Raw genomic sequence first — 21,616 nt, 5'->3', positions numbered from 1 at the left:
ACTCAGTAATCCAAGATGTCAGCCCCCATGAAGAAGATGAAGTTAGTGTGCGATGTGGCTGATTTTGACAAAACTGAAGTTAATGTCGGTATGTATGTCATGATTTCATTCTATATTTAAGCGATATATAGCAATTATACACAGCTTTTATTAGTTCATTCGTTAGATGCCTAGAATTTGTCTATTCTTTTAAATTTTCATGGTGAACTTCAACAAGGCATATTCAATGCAATTAAATCAAAATTATATTGTCTCCAAAACTTGATTATTGATTCTGATAATTTCAGCCTCGTTCACGAATGGTGAACTTAATGAAAAAACTAAGGATCGCATCCTCATCAGAAGCTTTGGATACAAAAATTCTAATGATCCAAAACTGAAAAAGAGGAGACTTTTGGTAAGTTTTCTATAATTAAGCGGAGAAAAGTCCCTGAATGTAGTCTTGACATATCCTAGAATTACCCTTCAATACCTTATCGTAGACCTAATTATGATAGTGTTATTGAGCCTCAGTGGCTCAGTGGAATAAGGCGTGATGCTGTTGTATTCATGGTCAGTGCTGATCAACAAGTGGGTTCGAGTCCTGTTGGCTGCTTATCGGTGCAGGCAACACTTCAAAGGCCGTGGTCCCATTGTTACGTTAAATAAACAATCCAATAAAGTTAATCTTGGAAAACCAAGATCCGAAACCAAGATCCGACTGACGTAAAGCAAGATAAACATAAACTAACATAAACATGTCTGTAGATGGTGGCATAATAACGTTGAATAAGATAATGCATAATATCCACATCTTCCTTTTCTTTATTTATAGGTTGCTGAAACGAAACACGTGCACTATATCGGTAAAAACTTTGGTGCTGATCTTCCATGTTATGCATCCCTCAATAAGTAAGTAAAATCGTTTATAACTGTGACAACAATTAGAAAATTTTAGAATCAAAGTTTTATCGAATGTTTGTTTATCGAAAGGTACTGCGTGGGCGTTGTAGACAAGAAAACCGGCAAGATGAAGATAGTAAAAGCCAATATGTTCAATATGATACCAAGATTGCCAGGTATTAACAAGAGTTTGGTATGATTGATAGTCCATATATCGAACATGAAAGATCAATCAATGTTCCATTTTTTTTAGGTGAAAAATACGAGGACATCGTCGGTGGAAGTGGTAACGATGGATTGAGTTTTATGGAAAAGGTTGGTCGTCAAAATCTTATATCGACCTACTAAACATGACGCTGCGATTTATTTCGGCTTAAGTTTTATATTGTATCGGTTGTTGCAGGTTGATAATTTAACGGAGGTTTTTGGTAGCAGGAAAAAACGTCTGAGGATGAATTCGCGGCAGCGCAACACCGTTAAGGGTACCGCCCTCGACACAGCTATGAGTACAGCAGCGAGTAATACAGATATAGTCGACAACGATACCAGTCTTACCGCTACACCAGGTAACAACATGAAGACATCTAGACATGTCTGGGTATTATATACGGTTATGAAGCTTTGCACGCGATGGTGAACTGGCTCCCCTACTGTGGCAATCAACGATTCCATGTATGGCAGACAGGAAGGATCCATCGGTTACCGACTTCAATTTCTTCTAAATTTCGTTTAAACTCGAATCAACTTTTCTCATTAGTAAAGCAATTTTCATCAAAACTTTTACCCATTGGGAACATCTATCTTATATCTATTTGAGTTGTTTGACAACATTTCGTTCCATTTGGAAGGCTTAAAGTAATTTTCGATATGTATTCTGAGTGTATTGTTACGCCATCTGGTGTTTACCGGTTCCCCATTGACTTTGCATTTTAAATTATAGGTTCTCATGAACAAGATCAATCCGACACATTTCCTCCGATGGATAAAGAAGCGAAATCGCGTGCTGATGTTTTTAATATCGACGATAGTATCCTTTACACAACTGATATTTTTGCGGTGCACATAATCACGCATGTTTTTTTGGGTTAAATCCTTGATTTATTATTAGTAATAAGTCCGGCAGAATTTGAAGCGCTTAAAAACGCCGAAAATGTATTTATGGACATCCCTTCTGGTCAAATTAATGAATGGCTAAGAGAAGAAAAGTAAGGAATACGCCGATGTTCGTCGGGTAGAAAAAAGACTGCTTATTAACTGGGTGTATTCAGAGGTGAATTTCTTCTTCAGGTACCCATCATACGTGTGTAGTCATTTGAGCGTCCTTTCCGTGATGGAAGAAGAAAGAAGTATTGAAGCGAGGCGATTACTGTATCTAGTTTATCTCATCCGTTTGTATAAAATACGCCGAATGGAAATGAAAAAGATCGGTAAGAAGAGGGAAATTTGTTAATTACATGAAAATTCACGTCGATTCTTACGTCGTTAGTATCGGTGCTATCTGTTGTATTTGACTTTAGATGAAATAATGTCCGATGTACCCGATGACGTTAGAAATCAGCTTTATGATAAATTTACGATCATCTCGCAACCAAGCGGCACAAGAAAGATCAGGTAAATCGAGAAAAATAATTTAGGCGTCGATAATCCACTGGTTCTTGCTAAATACAGCGGAACATTAGGGGCAGATCCAGGGTGCCTATTAAAGTATCCGAAATGCCCTTAAAAAAAATTCAAAAAGACTTTCAAAATGTTTTGCGGCAAGACTTATGAGTTAATTTCCAAGCACACTAAATCCTTTAAATTTTTTTAGAGGGACTTATGAATTCCTACTTTAAATTCCTATAATATTCCTCTTAAGAATATTCTACTGAATATAACAAAACTAAAATTATTCTCTCTGTGTTGGAACAGGAGTATTCCAGTACGAGTGAAAAACAAGATTCTTGTATACGCATTGGTGTTGTGCCTTTTTCTCGATGAATATAAAGTACCGCTGATTGATCTACAGAAAGACTTCAGAATAGGAAGCACCAGGTCTTGTATCTAATCGCTGAAATGTCTTATCCGATGTACCGGTGGTCCATTTGCAAATATTCAAAATTTTTGGCCTCGTTCAATTTTAGATTGAATCATATCATGAGGTGCCTTGGATGTACTCTGACGTCTACGACAATCGATGGTGTAAAACAGTACGTGGCCGCGCTGAAGATTCCTTTGACTTTTCCAACTGAAAATCCGAAGAAAAAAGGCCGAAAATAGTTTAGTTATAATTTGATAGATTTTCCGAATAAAAATATCTCATTTATCCAAAATGATGCATTATTTCTCTCTTGCTTCGCGGCGATACAAAAACGAATGTTCAAGAATGTATTCTTAAAAACAAATATTTATTTTCAGTATATAACATCAGGTCATTAATGTTTCGACATCATCTGAATCTGATTCCCAGTTAGAAGGCAATGCTACATCATCGTCATTATCATCTTCATCCATTTCCTCATTGCCTTCGTTATCTTCGTTCTCTTTATCTAGGTCGGCTGCCTGACTATCGGCTTTACGTTTATTTTTCAACTGTGAAAGTGTTATCAAATATTGAAGAGAATAACGATTCTGATCACACCTACAATGAACATATATAGACAAGATGAGAATAATACGAGAGAATGGGTTCTTACAGATCCGGGAATCCGAAATTCCCTGATTAAATCATTAGATATCCCCAGTGGGGGATTCTTTTTCAGAGATTCCTTGTGCCACTTGTCACTAGCAAGGACGAGAAGACACCAAAAACACAAACATTAATCCGGAATTCCCTGATTTTCCTGATCTGTAAGAACTGAGAGTTGATGATGACTGTTATCGGGATAATGAGACTTACATTTTTCCGATGTCTTCTTTTCGTCGATTGAGGATTTTCTGCACAGCTCGTAAATGCGCGATGACCGACTGCGATCGCTGTTTCAATTTCGATCCTTGATTGTACAGCAATTTCTGACACCAGTTCATATAGAACTCAAGATGAGGACTCGTTTCTAGCGCGGAGCCGAGATGGGCCAATAGTTTGTCCACATAGACGTCGGGCAGTGACTGACAAATGAGCTCAACTACGAAGACAAAATAAACATCACTTTCCGAAAGACAAAATTCTCAAGGGGATATAACCGGTTTATTTTGCTTACTTGATTGTAATGGAATAGTTTCTAGAACTTGCTGAATCAGATTCTGTTCATTGAGACGAAATGCGAGCATCAGTGCTGTAGAGTAATTGTTATCTTTCAACGTTCCCTTAACGTTCTCTGGGGTGATATCGATATCGAGCTCAAATGGATCAAATGTCAGATTATTGTCTAATGAGTAGATCAGCAGTCCTTCAGTAGTGGTCGATGCCCAGGCCCTACCTAAAATATAGAATAAATGGAAACTATCAAGTTTTGATTCAGGATAAAATCTTGCGAAGCACTTAATTTTAAACCTACCAGTTGGCGAGAAAGATACTCCATAAACTCGTACTTCAGGTTTCCAGTGTCTAGAACTCATATCACCTTTCTTCACTCCCGGCAGCGATAAAGATTTACCATCAGCTGAGTCCACTAAAGCTAAGCTACCCCATTCAGTCATTTTTCGTCGGTCAAGATATTCCTACGATAAAAGTAACAGTTGCGACATTTTTTATTCTATATAAAACCTTCTAACCCAGACCTTCTTCCGAAATGATTCCATAGAAAATACCTCCATTCCATTAAATGATAAATTACAAGAAACTTCAAATTTCTTGATAAGCATCTGATCCTCAACGGAGTAAATACAAACATTCTTTGACCGTCCACCAGCCAGGATACATTTACCATCGGCTGTGTACGATATAGTAGAGAACGACCTGTGCAAGAAAAAAGTTCAAACATCAATAAAAAGAACAATCTATAAAAATTCCAAGAGAAAGGCAAGTTTCATTTGAACATACTACAATTAACAAGAATAGGAATTCTGGATTGCAAACTCTACTGGCCTTTAATCAGGTTTACAGATAACGCGATTCCAAAATTGGTAAGAGTGTATCCTGGTCCAAGCGAACACGCTAGAAGAGTATTCTAGAATCCGTAGAAACCAATTGAAACCTGCCTAAGTCTTCAACTTATTCAAAGAAACTAACTTGTTTACTGATGAAGTTTTAGCTGTTATTTTGTCCGTATCTTTTCGTGTATATCCGAGATCATGTCTGCCCTCGATTGATCCGGTTTGAGTACCGTTCTGTACATCCCAAAATGATATCTGCGCATCCAATGTGCCCACCGCAATCTCCTTCCCATCAGGACGATATGCTAATGCTTGCACTGAAATAGAATTTAGTATGATCAATTTATTCAGGAGTTTTTTCTCTTAACTGCCATAAAAACACTTTCAATCACTCCTCACCATCAGTATTGAATCTGAAGGTCTCTTTAGAACCTTTATTTTCGAACACATCCCAAAGTTTGACAGTTTTGTCCCAAGAAGCGCTGGCTAATATAGAACTTGTAGTGCTGAATACAACCGCTGATACAGGACCTTCATGTCCCGACAAAATCTGAAAATAATGCAAGATACAAATTACAAATATGAATACAATATGTTGAGTAAAGAATATTTTCAAATAATAAATTATCTTACATCCAGAAGTCGTCCAGTCTGTAGTGACCATACAAAAATATCAAAAGAATCCATTCCTCCAGCGCAGACGATTTCTCCACTAGGATCAATAGCAAGACTGGAGAATTGGACAGGCTGTGGTGAAGTAAACGTCCGGAAATTACGGTACCTGAAATAGACAGAGCGGATTGAGTTGTTTTTCATTTCACCTTAGTCTAAGCAACACATCCTTCCTAAATATATTACCTGTTCAAATCAAAAGCCCGTACAGTACCATCTAACGAACTCGACAACACTACTTGGCCACTTTGACTAAATGCTACACCTGTTATACCGGCATTATGTTCAGAAAATGTTACGAAGCAAAATCCACTACTAGTGTTCCAAACTTTCACCTAGAAGGAAATAATCAATTCAACCAGGTTAGGAATTAATTCATTTTCAAGAAATTGCATGCAGACAATTATTTCACATACTTTTCCATCATCACCACCAGTCACTAGGTACTGACCATCTGGTGAATAGACTAGACATGTCATATTATTGAAATGGCCTTGCTGTTTCAGTACATAGGATTCACTTTGCCATTCCCAGACCAACAGTTGCCCTAGACCTGAACATCCTAATGCTATCCAATCACCAGTCGTATTGATGGCAATCGATGAGATCATTTGATTGGATATACTGAAAGTGGATGAAAATACCCAGTCACAAATGAACATTAAGATTAAAGTACCGGTAACCGATTTCTTCAACAACTCTTACCTTAGAGAATGAATCAAGTTGAAATCTGGCATTTCATGAAGCAAGAAAGATCCATCTTCGAAACCGGCGACCAAAATATGTGACTTTTTGTGAAACATAGCGCATGTCAGTTGAGTATGTTGACTACCATCTCTTTTGTTGTCTTTGTAGCGATGTCTATACAACATTATATAAATACATTAGTTCAACTAAGATGTTCTCCTTCAGAAGAATCAAAGTGAGAGTAATGTCACTTACTTGGCAAGTCGTTTGAAAAGTATTTTCTCATCTTTACTTTCCTGTGCAGCTTTCATGAGAGCTTGAAATGAACAAATGAATATTATCAAAACAATAAGTAAATCTCAACTAAACAAAAATACCAATATTCCATTCATTTAACTACCGATACCTTTTTCTTTTTCTGCTTTTTTCTCATCATCATCAAGATCACTTTCCTCATCTGACGTTACTTTCTTCTCTTCGAAAGGTAACAAGCCATCGAGGTCTGTGTTGCATTCCCAAACGCATAACTGTCCATTTGAACTTAAAGTGTACAGCTGTATGAGAGTTAAAGAGTTTTACAGCAAAATAGCAACAAATTTTTACAGACGATCGAGCATTTGAATGATGTAAATAATCGAATATACCATAATTTTTACATTTTTACATGGTTTCATAAAGAATTTCTTTCCAAAGGATACATCTAATGAATCTGCTTCGAAGAATGTTCCAACTATAGCATCGCTGTGTCCTCCAATAGAGTAGATTATCAAATTTCGGAAAGGCTGAGCTCCGTAAACACGAGTGTTCATATCCTTACCTCCAACGCAAAAAACTCTGCAAAATCAATTACAGTTTTAGGACCTACATAAAATACTATTAGACAACGAATTGATTTATAGATACATTACCGTGAATCAGTTGTCCAATCGATGCAGGTTGTTTCATCGAAAGCTCCGTAGAACGTTCGATACGGTACAAAAGGATTGAATTCTTTCGTTTTTCCAGGAGCGTGGAACATCTGGATTATTTTATTTTTGGTTATCGCAAATTTTCTGAAAGGCAAAAATGAAAATTAGTATCAGCTTTGCGTTATGAAATTAGTTCTGAACCCAAAGTGCGAATACTTGCTTTCCATTTGGGCTAAACGATATTGAGTTGACGCTTCCGTGAAAGTGATGGTAATGCAAGACAGTTTTACTTATCATACTTATCAGCATAGCTTCTCCTTCTACAAATGAGAATATCGAGACACAGGAGATCATTATAGGGCACTGTTTACGTGCAAATTTCTCTAAAACATAGGATTATATACACTACCTTCATCTATAGCTATAAGTATATTTCCATCTGGTGATAAACCTAAAGCAGACAAGTTCATTTTACCCTCCACTGGTAAGGTCTCCGATTTATTGCTGCAAGACAATTAAAAGCCAAATGAAAATTCTCCATATTTTTGTTCAAATATGAAACAGCAAAAAAGCTTACTTTTTGAGATCAAACAAGCTGATGCGGTTGCCAACAGGACTGATAACGGTGTTGCCATCAGGAGAGAATGATAAGTTCCCTTTACGATAAACAGTACCGAGAAGATTTGAAAACTGAAATGTAATCAAAATTGTAATATATCAATTTATAAAACAAGATAAACTATATCCAGTTATCAATTAACTAATTAAATAGGGTCAATTAACTAATCAATTAAGGCTAATAACAGTTGATATTATATCATAACTAAATCAAAATCTATATTCAGAGATTTCCGATTTTCAAAGGCGTTTGAAGATTTCATTCATTCGTCTACTAATAGGCCTGCCAAGAAGTTTAGTTACAGAATTCAATAAATGTTATGTATTTGATTTGCTTTGCATTGATTGTGGTGCACGAACCCTGTATGAAAACTTCATTTTGACGAAGTTAAAAACCCGTTGAAACGAAGAGTTGAGAAATTTCTTTTATCAAACGACCATATATATCATGATAAGGGACTAAACACCGATCGTTAGGTGGGGAACGCCCGAGGATTTGGTTTCACTTTTCGTTTACAAATTTTCCAAACAAGTGCACGTGTATTTGTACGATATCATGTGACCAGTCATATGACTGCCGGCAGTCATGTGACCGGTCAAATGTTTGAAATCTTCCTCCATCTCCTAAATTTCTATTTCATATACGGAATATTCGATTATTTCCGTCATTCAAATGCTCGATAGTCTTTTAAATTTGGCTGAATTGTTTTTTCGAGTAAAAATTTATGCGAATAAATGTATATTGAATTGAATTGTGACTCAGCTGCCGCGGTGACGTCACGGTCATCTAGCTTGGCTAAACGTTTCCATTAAACGATCGCTGATTGGCTTCTGATTCGATTTTCTCAAAAATCTAACCAATCGACGTGCGGCTTACAGAATGCGCCATCCGAACACTGTCACATGACCCTCCTTCATTCGCCATTTTCGCTAGAATCGCTACCCTCTACGACGAGCTGTCAAAATCTTTTTGAAAATTTTCTAAATTCGAAGCGTCAGAAAAACTAAGAATAATGGCAGACGTTGAACAACCGTTATACACACCTTTCTTCGGTGTAATGGGCGCCACATCAGCTATAGTATTCAGCGGTGAGTCGATTGAAAATGAAATATTCACTTCACACAGAAAAGACAGGTCGTGCCCGGTCCGGTCGGATCCGGCATCATGTATCCTCATTCATTTATTTCAGCTGTGATTATTTATGATATTATCAATCTCAATATTTTGATGTTCGTCCCTTTTACAAATCTACTCCACCAGAGCTAGACTAAATAGAGCTATGGAATGAATTGAGCTGAGGCTTTAGCCTTAGGTCGAAAAGAGTTTCATAAATCATAATCTATCTATCATACCCATGTTCATCAGTTTATATAATTTCAGAATCTAAATATATAAATAAAAAATTTTGGTAAACAATCTTCCCTTTCTAAATAGCTTTACCCAGCAGTGCTTGATATATTTAAGGGTAGAATACAATCAGACACCCAGGGTCGACTTGGAAGTTTTACGTAATCATATTTTCTGTTTTGATATTTTTCAGCCCTTGGCGCCGCTTACGGAACAGCTAAATCCGGTACTGGTATCGCGACGATGTCGGTGATGCGACCAGAGTTTATAATGAAATCCGTTATTCCAGTTGTTATGGCCGGTATTATCGCTATTTATGGTTTAGTTGTAGCTGCGTTGATTGCTAATTCTCTTAGTGCTGATCCAACTGAATACACACTATTTCTGTAAGTTGTTACATTCTAAGTGATCTCTGTCTCAGGTGACTTAAGTAGATTCTTTCTTACTCCTGTTTCCTTGAGCCATTTGGGTCAAATATTCAGGGTCCCCAAGAATAAATTGTTTGGTATCTACTTAAGTTCATATCTTAAATGCTACCTCAGTTTCTCGGGGATCAGATCAGGGAAAAGTCAGGGATAATTTGGTATATCTTTTTGTTCTTGCTGGTGAAAAGTGGCACAGAGAACCTCTTTCAGATAAGAAGCTACTCCCTGGGGGATGGCTGATGATTTCATTAATTAAAGAATTTTTGGTCAAGAGTCACAGGGAGTTTTGGATTCCCCGATCTGCAAGAACTCTTATGCTCTGCAAATTTAAGCAGTTTTGATTTTTATCGATGAATTCCTCATTTGCAGGAGTTTTGTACATTTGGGCGCCGGACTTAGTGTAGGATTGAGCGGAGTAGCTGCCGGATTCGCTATCGGAATCGTAGGTGACGCCGGCGTGCGAGGTACAGCGCAACAGCCGAGGCTATTCGTCGGAATGATCCTTATTCTCATTTTCGCTGAAGTATTAGGTCTCTACGGACTGATCGTCGCGTTGATTTTAGCCACGAAATCGCCGAAATAAACCGCGAGGACATCGGCCACGCTCGCGAATCACACCGAAAATAGAAAAGTTTATTTAAATGAAATAATGATAATACAGAGAGGACCGAACGACTCCTCTTGACGTTTGTGTATATTATGTTGTACAGAGGACATCGAACGAAGGCCAGATTTGAGCAGAAATGATTCGCTGTCAAAAAAAATAAAACGAGCGGAGCTTCTTTAAAAAATATATATATATTTATTTATGCGTGATTCGATTTACGATTGAATACGGGGTCGTTGATTAAAAATTCGGGACGTTCACCCGACCACTGATGGATTTTGCGATCAAATTTTGACGGAACAAGTGAATGCTATAAAAACGGTTGAAAAAAAATTATATATATGGTTATAGCCTCTACACGCTATCGTATTTCCATGACGGCCATCTGGCCATTAATGCTCTTAGTGTCATTTCGGCTGTAAGCGCTGTCAATCCGATATAAAGCCACTCAATATCTATAATCACGCGCAATGTATATACGTATATATATATATATATATTGTGTAAATAACTGACCACCAAAAATGAAATAAACAGCCCATCATTTCTGTAGTAATCTATAAATCTGACAAGACTAGGCGCAAATGTGAAATTCGGTTAGCGCGAAAGACGATAAATGAAATTGTCATTAAATGCACCATTTAGTATAAGATCAATCCATACCGACCTAATTACTGTTGTCTCCATCATTGCGTGTACGTGTTGCTTCTCGAAATTTAATGACATGTTTTTCGATTCGTCGACGAAGGGTAGGTCTCTGATCGATGATTATTTTCACCTTAAGTTCTACTGAATTTAGCGTTTTCGAAACTTAACGAAATTCGAAGTTTAGGTGTGCGCTTTAGGCTGCAGAATGAAACGATAAACGTTCATTGCGGCGATTGATTATTTAATTCCACCAGAAGTGACGTAAATTAAAGACTTCTCAGTAGTGTCAGTCTACAACATCGTCGTCAATTATATTGTTGTAAAATCTGCGAAACGAACAAGTTTTCCTTGAATGTGAAGCTAAAATAGACTGTAGAATATGCATATTATATAAATATATAAATAAAAAACAAATGAAGTATATTATTATTAAATTATCTCTGAAAAGGCGTGATAGAAGATTTTTATTTGTGATTGTAAAGTAAAACTGTAACTAGAATCATAGCTGCAAATTGTAATTGTTGAAAAATTTGTTTATGTTTTACGGAGATGAGACGATTAATTCGGTCTCTTCTCGAAGTTCAGGCTTTAATATTCACGGTAGGGCATTTTCTAGCGTAGGACGTTTTCCGTTTTTGAGAAAGGAAATTGTATCCAAAACACTACGATCGAATTCGATGAAGTAAATGTATGTTGTTGTAAAGCATTCCACAAAAAATGAACCAAGATGTATATAATACATATATCGGATGAACCTCCCCTATATTTGACAGTAGTGAATCACTGTATCGTAGAATCTGAAGTCGTAGGTCAACCTTTGAAAAATATGGGAAATACAGCATAGTTGTATATGTATGTTATATTATTATTGTCTTCTATGGTTTTATCTCGCTGTTAACGGAAGAAAATGGAAACTTCTCTAGCGTAAGAACATCTTCATAGAGTATTTAAGTATGAATCTTAGTCGTAGAGCAATCAATCGTAGAATGAACTAAGAACCCGAAGCGTTCGTTCTACTCAGAGATCATGTCACTCAGTGAATAGAAACGGTTATACGAAAGCTTTCTCTTCGCTGAAGGCGTCGTTACAAAGTCTGTTTTCTGTCAGTACTCAGGTTTTCACGGAGGTGAAGATAGCGTTTCGATGCCAGTTTTAAGATAATCGATTTTGTGACACACTTCCCGAAGCAGATCGCGAACGGACACTTCATCTTTACCGTAGCTCTCTATCTCTCTCTCCGACGCCGCTGCCATCTCTTCGAGCCTAGGAATCATTAAACACAGTCCAGAATGTTCTCGGATTTGTTACTCGGCCTTAGTAAGTTGTAACACTCCTTCACATTCGTAAAAATAAACCAGAACCTACTCAAACGACGACAGCTGGTCGCGGCGGCCGATACTTTGCAATTTCGGAAGTGTTTATCGGCAGCTGACGGTTGAAAGATGAAGTGTACACGTATAGAATTAATACAAGTAGTGGTTTGTGTGATGTGTGACCTGTATATATATATATATTATATAGATGTAATTGATAGTGGTTAAAATTAGCGTGTTATCAAATATATTATGTGCTGTATATTCTCTGTATATGGTATGGCAATAAACGAAATGTTCATCATCTGGTCATCGCAACATTTTTTGTCCTCGTGTTCATTGTTTTACCGTACATCAACTTCACCCTGTGTGGCTCGATGGATCGCTCTTCCTGCACTTAATGACACGGACTGCCAGAAAAAGCCCGAGATAACCAGTTTGAGGAAAAAATGAGACCAACTTAAAGATTTATATTTTGTAATAAAAAAAGACATCGATCTTTTAATTCCATAGACATTAATGAGTGAATTTATAAAATGAAGATATGACCTGATCATTGACATGACTTGCATACTGAACATAATTAACTAAGTCCAGAATTGATGGTGCAGTACAATGAATATATCTAGGTATCTACAGGAAGGAAAACTTCCTGCTTTTGAGTCCTAGACTTGTTTATCTGAACCTAATAAATAATGAGCATGTGAATGTGCTGGTATTCATGATGTTGAGAAATCATTCCTAAGTCCGACCGGAGACACTAGACTAGTGACCCTGATATTACTGATAAAAAAGAGTTCAATGATAATCTGCCCTGTCACAGTTGTCCCAATATTACAAACCATTTATATATTATAAATGAAATCAGTTGAGCAGTAGTTTGCCTACTGCTGGTCCAACATGCAGCCTATCATGATTAGGTCGTGATGTCCCTGTAAGCACCAGTGTAATTAGTTCGTATAATTAGTCAATTTTCTCTAATGACTTTATAAGCAGATCATTGAGCCTGTTCAACATCACTCTAGGATCATCCAACAAACCGGCAGCTATCATAGCGTTGTCGTAGATCTAGAAAAGAGAAAAAAGCTTAACGATTTGCCGATAAAATAGTGCTTAAGACGACTCATAAATGATTCTAATGAAAATACCTGTAGCGCGACTAATTTGGCTAAGTCTTCATCAGTAGTCCGTAGCTTGTAAAGTTTCTTAATGACTGGATGACTGAACAAAAATTAATATAATATACGCATGAAGTTAAAATTTTGGTGTCAAAATCAAATGTATAGCCTAATCACAGTATTATCACACTTGATAAACTTTTGAAATCACAAGACATTGATTGATTCTATGTTGTATGTTGATTCAGTATAAACTGATAGTTCAAAGACATCTATGACTAAAACATCTGTGGTCTGAAACGCTATTTCGCTATATCTGAACTGAAACAAATCAATCCATGCTCTTGGAAAAACTACATGAAATTCAGATATGAATTTTGTAAAAGCCGCATGGAATATTTAAACCATATTTCACCGATCATGAATAACCATAATGTTACTCGCACAATAGTCTATTGGTCCTCGGTAAACAGGTACCAAGCTGTCACAACCTATATACAGACAGTGCATTCCTATATGGTTCACCGTTATTACAATAACTCTTGATTAAAATCGATTTCAAAGTGAACGTATTTTTTCAATCATATGCGCAGTTCTGATTGCAACAACACCTCGATCGAAGCCTTCTAATGTAGTTCGTACCAAAGCGAACTATCGCACGAGAGTGAATTAGAATTTAATGGATATAGAAAAAGATGATCAGCAAATTAGTTTTTGTTAAATCGAAAAGATGTCGGCAGAATGACAGCAAACTGTACGAACACTGTATGGTGATCTAATTATATGAGAAATCCTAGGAGCAACGGGAGAGCAAATAGATAGACTGTGGACAGCATTCGGACAATCAATGCTGGCTGAATAATTATACAACTCTGTGTATCAATCAATACATGTGATCGTGAAGTCTGAAGCAGCGAGTCCGACCGTATTACGAAAGCATAGCTATATTCAACGACCATAATATACTATTACTTAATATAGAAAACCTGTGGTCTCTTGTTTTATGATATAACAATACCATAATAACAAACAGGAAAAACTGTCGTTCATAGGTCGTCGAGAAATCAGTATCAGAAACTACGATAAAAGATAATTGACAACGCAAATACTGATAACATTTTTCCTAATTCGATCACTAGATAACTATCACGAGTTTTTGTCAAAATAGGAATGAATGTTTGCTTAAAACTAAATTTATCGATCAATAAGTTATATGTACTTACGTTGGGTTGATTTCCATAATCGGTTGCAGAAGACGATTTTTCTCTTCCTCGGATCTATCGGCCAGCGTCGTGCGTAAGAAGTGCCGAGCTGCACTCATCTGTTCCATTGTTAAGATACACGGATGCGTTACCAACTTATGCGTGATTTTAGTATCTTTAACCTTTGTACCCAATATCACTCTAAGCCATGATTGAAGACCGTCGGCCTCTTCTGAACTTAAACTATTCGGATCTGGAAAAGAATTATGGGAACATTGTAACTTTACTTATTTTAACTTCTTAAAAGTATGAATAGAACTAGAATACATAAAATCTATTGTATGATTACAAAAAATTTCTAATCTTGTACCTTTTTCATCGACAACATTCTTATCATCTTTATCGCCATCGACATTCTCGATAGAGATCAGCTTTTTGCGGTCGAACTCGCCTAAATTTAACAGGACGAGTTCATCGTAAGGCTCATAACAGAACAATACTTCCGCCTCTTTCTTCTTCATCAACTCAAAATATGGCGAAGTCTCAGCCAATTCACGACTGAAATGATGAGAATTCTGGCTGCAAAGTCTAAAGATGGACTTCACTACAATAAAGGTCCTTTTGGAGAATTGACTTACCTAGGAGCAGAAAAGAAGTAGATCTCTCTTGTTCCTGATTTCATCCGCGTGGCGTACTGCTCAAGACTGGTGTATGTACCTTTAGGCAGTGCAGAAGACTCATATCGGAACAGTTTAGAAATTTCCTCCTAATCAATAGAAAAAATCTAAATAGCTATTTCACTAAATATCTAAGAGGTTAATGAAAACTTATTTTTCAGCTTAGATAAGAGAAAAAGTATCCAGACATAACAACACGAACCCTTTCAGGTTGATCATGCGAAGTCACCACAGCTTCTCGGAAAAATATGCCAAACGAATCGTAAAATTGTAAATATTTTTCTGGGTCCTTATTAGCTTGTTCTTGAAGAAACTTGAGTACTTTGCTCGTCAATACACTTCGTAGTTTCCTGGAGAAATAAATTTGTTTGATAGAAAAACATGCAATCTGCAGATGTGGACGGAGAGAATGAATATTTGACGAGAAATGTTTGAAGTCCTTGTTTTGACTGATAGGTGGAGATTGAGTCAAACACGGAATAGAAAGTAGTGTCATCAGATTATAGAAGGTACTGCCATCTGCAGGAGTTATTCAGCCCATTGAAGGAAGTTGTTAATTAAACGATAATTGGATTAATCAAGAATAACAGGAAGAGAATTGACTAAAGAACACCTCAAAATATTTGCACGCGGGAAAGAAAAATGCGACTAATAAATGGGCATTAATTACCTAATCAGGGCACTCTCTTGTAATAATTCTCGACTCAGATTCAGAGGTATATCTTCACTGTCAATCACACCTTCAAAATAGAGTTGAAAAAATGCGCTTTTAATCTAGACTTTCGAAGCGCGGTACAAGTAAACTAGAACATTTTTAATAAACTTTGGGAAACTTTTCGTTACCTTTCATGAATCGCATCCACTTCGGAAGCACATTCTGCACTCGGCTCATAATCATAATTTTTCGACTGTAGAGGGAGACACCGCTTTCAATATCGCGGCCCATGTCGAACAAAGCTATGAAATTAAGAAAGCGGTTAAAATTCTTACACAATTCATATCATTTCAGACCAATGTTTTCATAAAGGTATATATATATATATATTCATATATATATTCATATATATATATATATATAGCTTCTTTTTAGAATGTTTCTTACTTGGCTTTGTTTCTGGGATATAGAACAAGGCTTTGATGTCGAGGGGAGCTTCTGTTTTGTAGTGTAATGTATACCTCGGCCGGTCGAAACCTTTACTAATAAATCTATAAAACTCTTCATGTTGTTCTTCGGTCACTTCTCGAGGGTTCTTCGTCCATAACGCCTACAATTAATATACCGTATGATTTTCTAAATTCCATTTCAAAAGATAATTGCCCAATTATCGAAACTATAGCAGGAATCCGCTGACCTCGATGACGTTTATTTTCTTGCCATTCAGAAAAATTGGCGCGCCGACAAAGTTACTGTATTTCGTAATGACGGCTGTAAAGTAAAAATGAAACATACGAAATACAATATCTTACTGTTATCCAAACAATCGATGAACGCTGCGAATCAGGTTTCAATCGATGGACTATTATTCTAACTACTAAACATCAGACCGTATCATCTAACACTGGTCATGTCGCGTGTATGTCAAGGGCCAGGTACGATCGGCAATGCCACGAAGTGCAAAAACATATCATCTAACGACAACATTTTATCAAAAGCCAAAGAGAACGTTCTATTGTCATTTCGATGTCGCGGCATGAGATATAACCGCAAATCTCATCAAACCGAATCCCTTTCCGTCAAAATGCTCCGCGAGTTTAACGAAATAAATTAATCAATGAATTCATAAATCATTGCATTATCGCAGTGAAAACTTCGAAAAACAAACCACGGCACAACGTCGGTAATCGGAAGCGTCCTTACACCGGGCGTAATGTGACTGATACCCGGTATCACTACCGTTCATCAGCCCGCAGCAAAACTCAAACGCCGAGGGAATTAAATCTAATAATGGATTTTAATACAACGTCGTCCGATATTTTCACTGTTTTTCGCATTAAATCGAAGACGAAGGACGACGACGAACGAACGAACGTCGCGTCGACTGTTTACGCGTAGAAACCGCTTCTCAATTAAACATCGTCACCGATGGTAATTCAACTTGAAAGTCCACGCGACGACATCTTATCAGACGAGCGAGATTCGTGCGGAGATTTACGTCGGTTTCAGTAGGTGTGATTTTAATTATTTGATAAATTTTTAAAATCCGATATGACAATAGCCGGAAGCGGTTACCGCGCGCGCCGCAGAATTTAGTAGAAATTCTAAGAGCTTTTGTCGAAAATTCGCGTATAGGGGTCATCGAGTATAAAACGTTTTAATAACATGGTTCTATTTTTGAAAATATTGCCTTAGTTATACAAACTAATTTTCTTTCAACTTGGTTTGTTGAAGATTTTTATACAGGAAATATTTCATACGCGCTAGAATTATCGAGAAAGTATACATTTTCTATACTATTTTCACCGATAAACAACTTACATTTGATGATGTCCTCTTTACAGTAATCGTAACAATCTCCCTTCAGATGTACCACGATTTTGGTTCCTCGCTGAACACCGTCAGCTTCTGTCACCTCATACGAACCGGTTCTACAATCGAATATTGCCTAAATCTGAGGTCGCGAATCAAACTTAGAAATTCAGGTGGTTTTTAAGAGAACTTACCCATCAGAGGTGAACTGGATAGACGGGCTGTCCGGTTTATAGGACGCGGAATACACCGTGACCTTATCGCCGACCATGAAGGTCGAATAGAACCCGACACCGAATTGACCGATGATACTTCGACCCATATCAGCAGACGGTTCAGAATCTTTTAGACTATCCATAAATGCCTAGAAATGTAATCCATTATACAAAATATTGATTAAGCAGAAATCCCTACTCGTCCCCCCTAAAAGTCCCTACAGATCAGTCATTCCGCGATATAAGCAGTTTTCAAGGAGTTTTGCTGGAGAAGGAGAAAATTTCAAATTTCTTGGAAGCATCTGCATCACATTTATCCCAATAACTGTAGACTCCTAAACTACTGTTTCCCTTGGTAAACTATTAATTCGTTATCAGCAAATTTGTATCCTTGAAACATTCAACTTGGTTTCTTATAATCTTTCCCACTTAATTGGGCCCGGGTTCCTAGTATTCCTACAGATTTAGACGTAGCCTAATGTACAACTTTGAAAGTATCTAATTACCTATTTCTCAAAATTGAACGAGTTTTAATGACATTTTTCTCAAAATGAAAGGAGTTTCAAGCACCTTCAAAAGCATTTTCCATCTAGAAGGAGTTTTTAAAGAATCATGGAGAATCAGGGCTCCCTGTCATAAAGTCTGACAACTTATTTCATCAAGCCGGATATAAATTCAAGGTACGGTGTGGGCTGTCCGTAATATCCGATGCATAATTCAAACTAGGCCCGAAAAAGACAGGTTTGGCGACGGTTTTTGACGGATTAATTTTCCTAAAAACACTAGGGGTACGCGTTCAACTCGCATCGCGATGTTAATCAATCAAATATCTGATGTTCGTTTCATGTCAACGCATCGATGTCCGAAACGCAGTTGAACGCGGTAACGGTCAGTTATTATATTCGTCGTCATGTACGACGTCAAAATTCTCGCGTCGATCGTCTGATTGTTTTACGCACGCGTGAATTATCTAGTCGCAAATGAGATCAAGAGTTCGTAAAAAGTATAACCATCTCTTAATGTTTATTGATTCTCATAATCAACGACACAGTTTATTAAACATACTATACACTTATGTATAGTACGGAAATGTCTCTTCGTTAGCTTCGTTTGTTCGCGCTCTGAGTTTATTTTTAAAAACAATTACATAAAAAAATCGATATTTCTAGATGAATTCTCAAAACGATATCACACCAAATATAGATCGAAATTTTTTTTGTAAACCGTTTCTGCATCTAAAATATCCGCGGCTTTTAGATGTATAACCACCCAATCTGATACGCAAGGTTTGATGTGGCAACTTTATAGAAAGGACAACAGAAACAGCGCCTTCAGCTATAGAGATATAGCTGAAAAACCACTCAGCTTTATGAAAACAGTTGAAAGGTATAGGCTCTCAAATCGGAATGAGTTTCTAGAAAGCTCTACTCTAAGTGTCATGAATGATGATTTTGAAAATGTAGCTTCTGGCGCTATCTAAGGGTGATAAAACCGAGACGCTTCAGGTCCTGAAAGTATCATCTCGCAGGCGGACTCGTCTACATATCGGCTAAGTAGAAAATATGGCAACAGGTTCTAATAGTTATGATGGAGAAATAAAATCTTGGCGTCGCGGCATAAAATTGCTAATTCGTAATCCCAATTTCATAAGCAGCGTCCCCGAGAGAGACCATTAGTCACTATCAGCAGGCGGACAACATTGACAGTTATTGTTCGCGGAGATTGCCGCGGCCGATGATGTACAATTCAACGATGTCGTCATCGTCACCGCTGCTGCTGCTGCTGCTGCTGCCGCTGCTGTTCTCAACTCGTGTCGTACTGAAAACACGACTAAACGATTTTCACATCGACCCAATGTAGGACATAGACAGTCATACAGAACGAACAATCACTATCTAGACGATTACGCTTCCGATATTCAGTATTATAATCCAAAGTTAAATGATCTTATAAGTGAATGTTTAAGGCTAACCCTTCAAAAGCAAAAAGGCATGACAATGACGAGACTAAGGAACGAATGTGAAAATCACTATTTTGAAAGTTACACGAAGTGGTAGTAAGTTAGAGCTATAGTGAATTATTAGGTTAACCCTTAAGAAGCAAAATGACATGGCTATGTATCTATAGGTGGTTTTATCTTAGAATATAGATTGTCTCTTATTTTTTATTTGATTGGTTTGATTAGATTCCGTGTCCCCCACACACCCACCAGACCAGCCGGAAACAAAACAGGGGTTTTGATTCCGAAATCAGAAATCAAAGTACGGTCCAGATATAGCTGTGTGATCGGCGGTCGAATTTACAGAATTCTTCTCTAAGTTCATCGGGGGCTAGAGTAACCGATACGCGAACTAACCTTTGATCCAGATTTGGCAATCGTTCCCAGATTTTCGATCATTTCGGCTTTCGTCATTCCGACACCGGTGTCCTGAAAAAAAAAAACGATACATACAAATTTCAACGCAAAAATCTCGATGAGTTTTTTCCGAAAATGTTATGTTTGAGAATGTATCAGCGACGATTTCGCGGCTGTCAAATATGATAAGTCATGTCTTAGGAGTTGTAATAACTTCAACGCCTCTGTATAACTACTAGCCGGTCTTTTTGAGTGACAAACCCGACGAATTATAAGTCCGATATTTATTATCTCGCGGCATCATCCGTCCGACGAAAGTGATTGCTTACGCTCGAAATTATAAAGCCGGAATTAGAAAACTCGCCGACCAATTAATAAACCTGTCAAACAGAGGCCGAGATAATACTATTCGTAAAGCGATCGGAGAAACGTCTTGCGTTTCATTGTCGAGGATTACCAGATCATCCGAGTCAATCGTTAACGACGAACGCATATATAGAAACGTCGGTTATTGTTGGATTTGTTTTTACCCGCGAAGACGGTTATGATTAATGTCCGGATACCGGTCGAATCTGATTGACAACGATTCATATAAAATACAACTCGTTTATTCGGACGAGTCGAATAAATCTGGCACGAAAAGAAACAATGTCAGAAAAGTCGTAAGTCGGAAGTATCCTATTGCAAGGGTTCAAGTCTTAAATCTTAAGACTAATCTTACGTTGTTTTAATCTTAAATTTGGCCCGAGTCTGATCCGTGCCGATTTGGCCCGCGCCAAATCGCCTCCGTATGATCGCGGCTTTAGACTGGTCTTTAGTGTAAGCCATGACTGTGCAACTGACCCCAGGGCATATATATCATGATGGTATCACAATGAAAACAGGGTAGTGAAGATGAAACTCGAAGTACCTAAGAAGCAAAGCAAAACTTAACAATAGGGGCTGACCGCTGACCAGTAGCAGGTCGGAATGCTTAGAGGCAATATCTGGGCACAAAACTTTCAAAATCCTTTTGACAGAGGGCCTACAGCCCAACCAAGTAAAAAAAACTGAATCGACTAGTTTAATCCTGACGCCACTGGCCTGAGGGGTACTTTAATTCTAAGACAGTTATAGGCTCGCTTGTGAAACTGCTTGAATCCGCACCTGTGCAATACAATGGTTCATGAATGGATGTGTTTTTTGTAAGTTTTTTGCAAACTTCTTCCAAGAAGTGAAATTTTAATTGTCGCGACGACACGAAAATGAGACTACCGTTAATCAGAATCAATGATTGTTTTGCTTATTTCGTCAAATCGAGCCGAATGCTTCATGTGACTGGAAATTCAATCATGTCTAATCAATTTTCATTATTACCGACGCAAACAGAGCGAGAGAAATAGAAAGAGAGAGAGAGAGACAAGAGAGAGAAGAGAAAGTTGGAATTGTCTTAACACATGACGCGTGGTCGGTCGTCGCA

The 21,616-nt window shown here is 37.5% G+C and overlaps 4 protein-coding genes across 4 annotated transcripts in view; 2 read left to right on the top strand and 2 right to left on the bottom strand.

Annotated features, from left to right (window-relative positions):
- Positions 1-20: 20 nt before the first annotated feature.
- On the top strand, positions 21-3,194 carry LOC141905947 (DNA-directed RNA polymerase I subunit RPA49-like). The gene is made up of 12 exons (XM_074795074.1): positions 21-88; positions 288-397; positions 815-891; positions 973-1,058; positions 1,136-1,197; positions 1,286-1,448; positions 1,823-1,909; positions 1,991-2,087; positions 2,170-2,309; positions 2,400-2,493; positions 2,794-2,916; positions 3,006-3,194. Exons 1-12 carry the CDS (start codon positions 28-30, stop codon positions 3,139-3,141), a joined length of 1,236 nt encoding a protein of 411 aa, XP_074651175.1. The 5' UTR covers positions 21-27; the 3' UTR covers positions 3,142-3,194.
- An 87-nt stretch (positions 3,195-3,281) lies between these two features.
- LOC141906458 (periodic tryptophan protein 2 homolog) lies at positions 3,282-8,489 on the bottom strand. Its single transcript, XM_074795757.1, has 19 exons — positions 8,142-8,489; positions 7,741-7,853; positions 7,573-7,667; positions 7,384-7,483; positions 7,164-7,307; positions 6,954-7,089; positions 6,662-6,809; positions 6,511-6,571; positions 6,274-6,429; positions 5,985-6,192; positions 5,755-5,903; positions 5,530-5,677; positions 5,296-5,446; positions 5,033-5,213; positions 4,612-4,759; positions 4,359-4,521; positions 4,062-4,280; positions 3,761-3,986; positions 3,282-3,502 (listed from the first exon to the last, which is right to left on the bottom strand). The coding sequence occupies exons 1-19, from the start codon at positions 8,157-8,159 to the stop codon at positions 3,289-3,291; spliced, it is 2,778 nt and encodes a 925-aa protein (XP_074651858.1). The 5' UTR covers positions 8,160-8,489; the 3' UTR covers positions 3,282-3,288.
- Positions 8,490-8,681: 192 nt separating this feature from the next.
- LOC141906459 (V-type proton ATPase 16 kDa proteolipid subunit c-like) lies at positions 8,682-10,480 on the top strand. The gene is made up of 3 exons (XM_074795759.1): positions 8,682-8,870; positions 9,323-9,515; positions 9,924-10,480. Exons 1-3 carry the CDS (start codon positions 8,795-8,797, stop codon positions 10,135-10,137), a joined length of 483 nt encoding a protein of 160 aa, XP_074651860.1. The 5' UTR covers positions 8,682-8,794; the 3' UTR covers positions 10,138-10,480.
- Positions 10,481-12,618: 2,138 nt separating this feature from the next.
- Positions 12,619-21,616, bottom strand: part of LOC141905911 (heat shock protein 75 kDa, mitochondrial-like) — a 34,916-nt gene continuing 25,918 nt past the window's right edge. Inside the window, exons 5-17 of the mRNA XM_074795013.1 lie at positions 20,158-20,229; positions 17,781-17,950; positions 17,596-17,705; positions 16,472-16,545; positions 16,222-16,384; positions 15,963-16,076; positions 15,790-15,859; positions 15,322-15,469; positions 15,081-15,208; positions 14,813-15,000; positions 14,464-14,695; positions 13,271-13,343; positions 12,619-13,190 (exon numbers count right to left, since the gene is read on the bottom strand). Coding sequence (XP_074651114.1) covers positions 13,086-13,190; positions 13,271-13,343; positions 14,464-14,695; positions 14,813-15,000; positions 15,081-15,208; positions 15,322-15,469; positions 15,790-15,859; positions 15,963-16,076; positions 16,222-16,384; positions 16,472-16,545; positions 17,596-17,705; positions 17,781-17,950; positions 20,158-20,229 — 1,647 coding nt within the window. The 3' untranslated portion in view covers positions 12,619-13,085. The remainder of the gene's footprint in view (positions 13,191-13,270; positions 13,344-14,463; positions 14,696-14,812; positions 15,001-15,080; positions 15,209-15,321; positions 15,470-15,789; positions 15,860-15,962; positions 16,077-16,221; positions 16,385-16,471; positions 16,546-17,595; positions 17,706-17,780; positions 17,951-20,157; positions 20,230-21,616) is intronic.

This window comes from Tubulanus polymorphus, chromosome 5, assembly GCF_964204645.1.
Source record: "Tubulanus polymorphus chromosome 5, tnTubPoly1.2, whole genome shotgun sequence".
Lineage (NCBI taxonomy): Eukaryota > Metazoa > Nemertea > Palaeonemertea > Tubulaniformes > Tubulanidae > Tubulanus > Tubulanus polymorphus.
The sequence above is the reverse complement of the archived record's forward strand: the minus strand, read 5'-3'. Positions and strand labels throughout refer to the sequence as shown.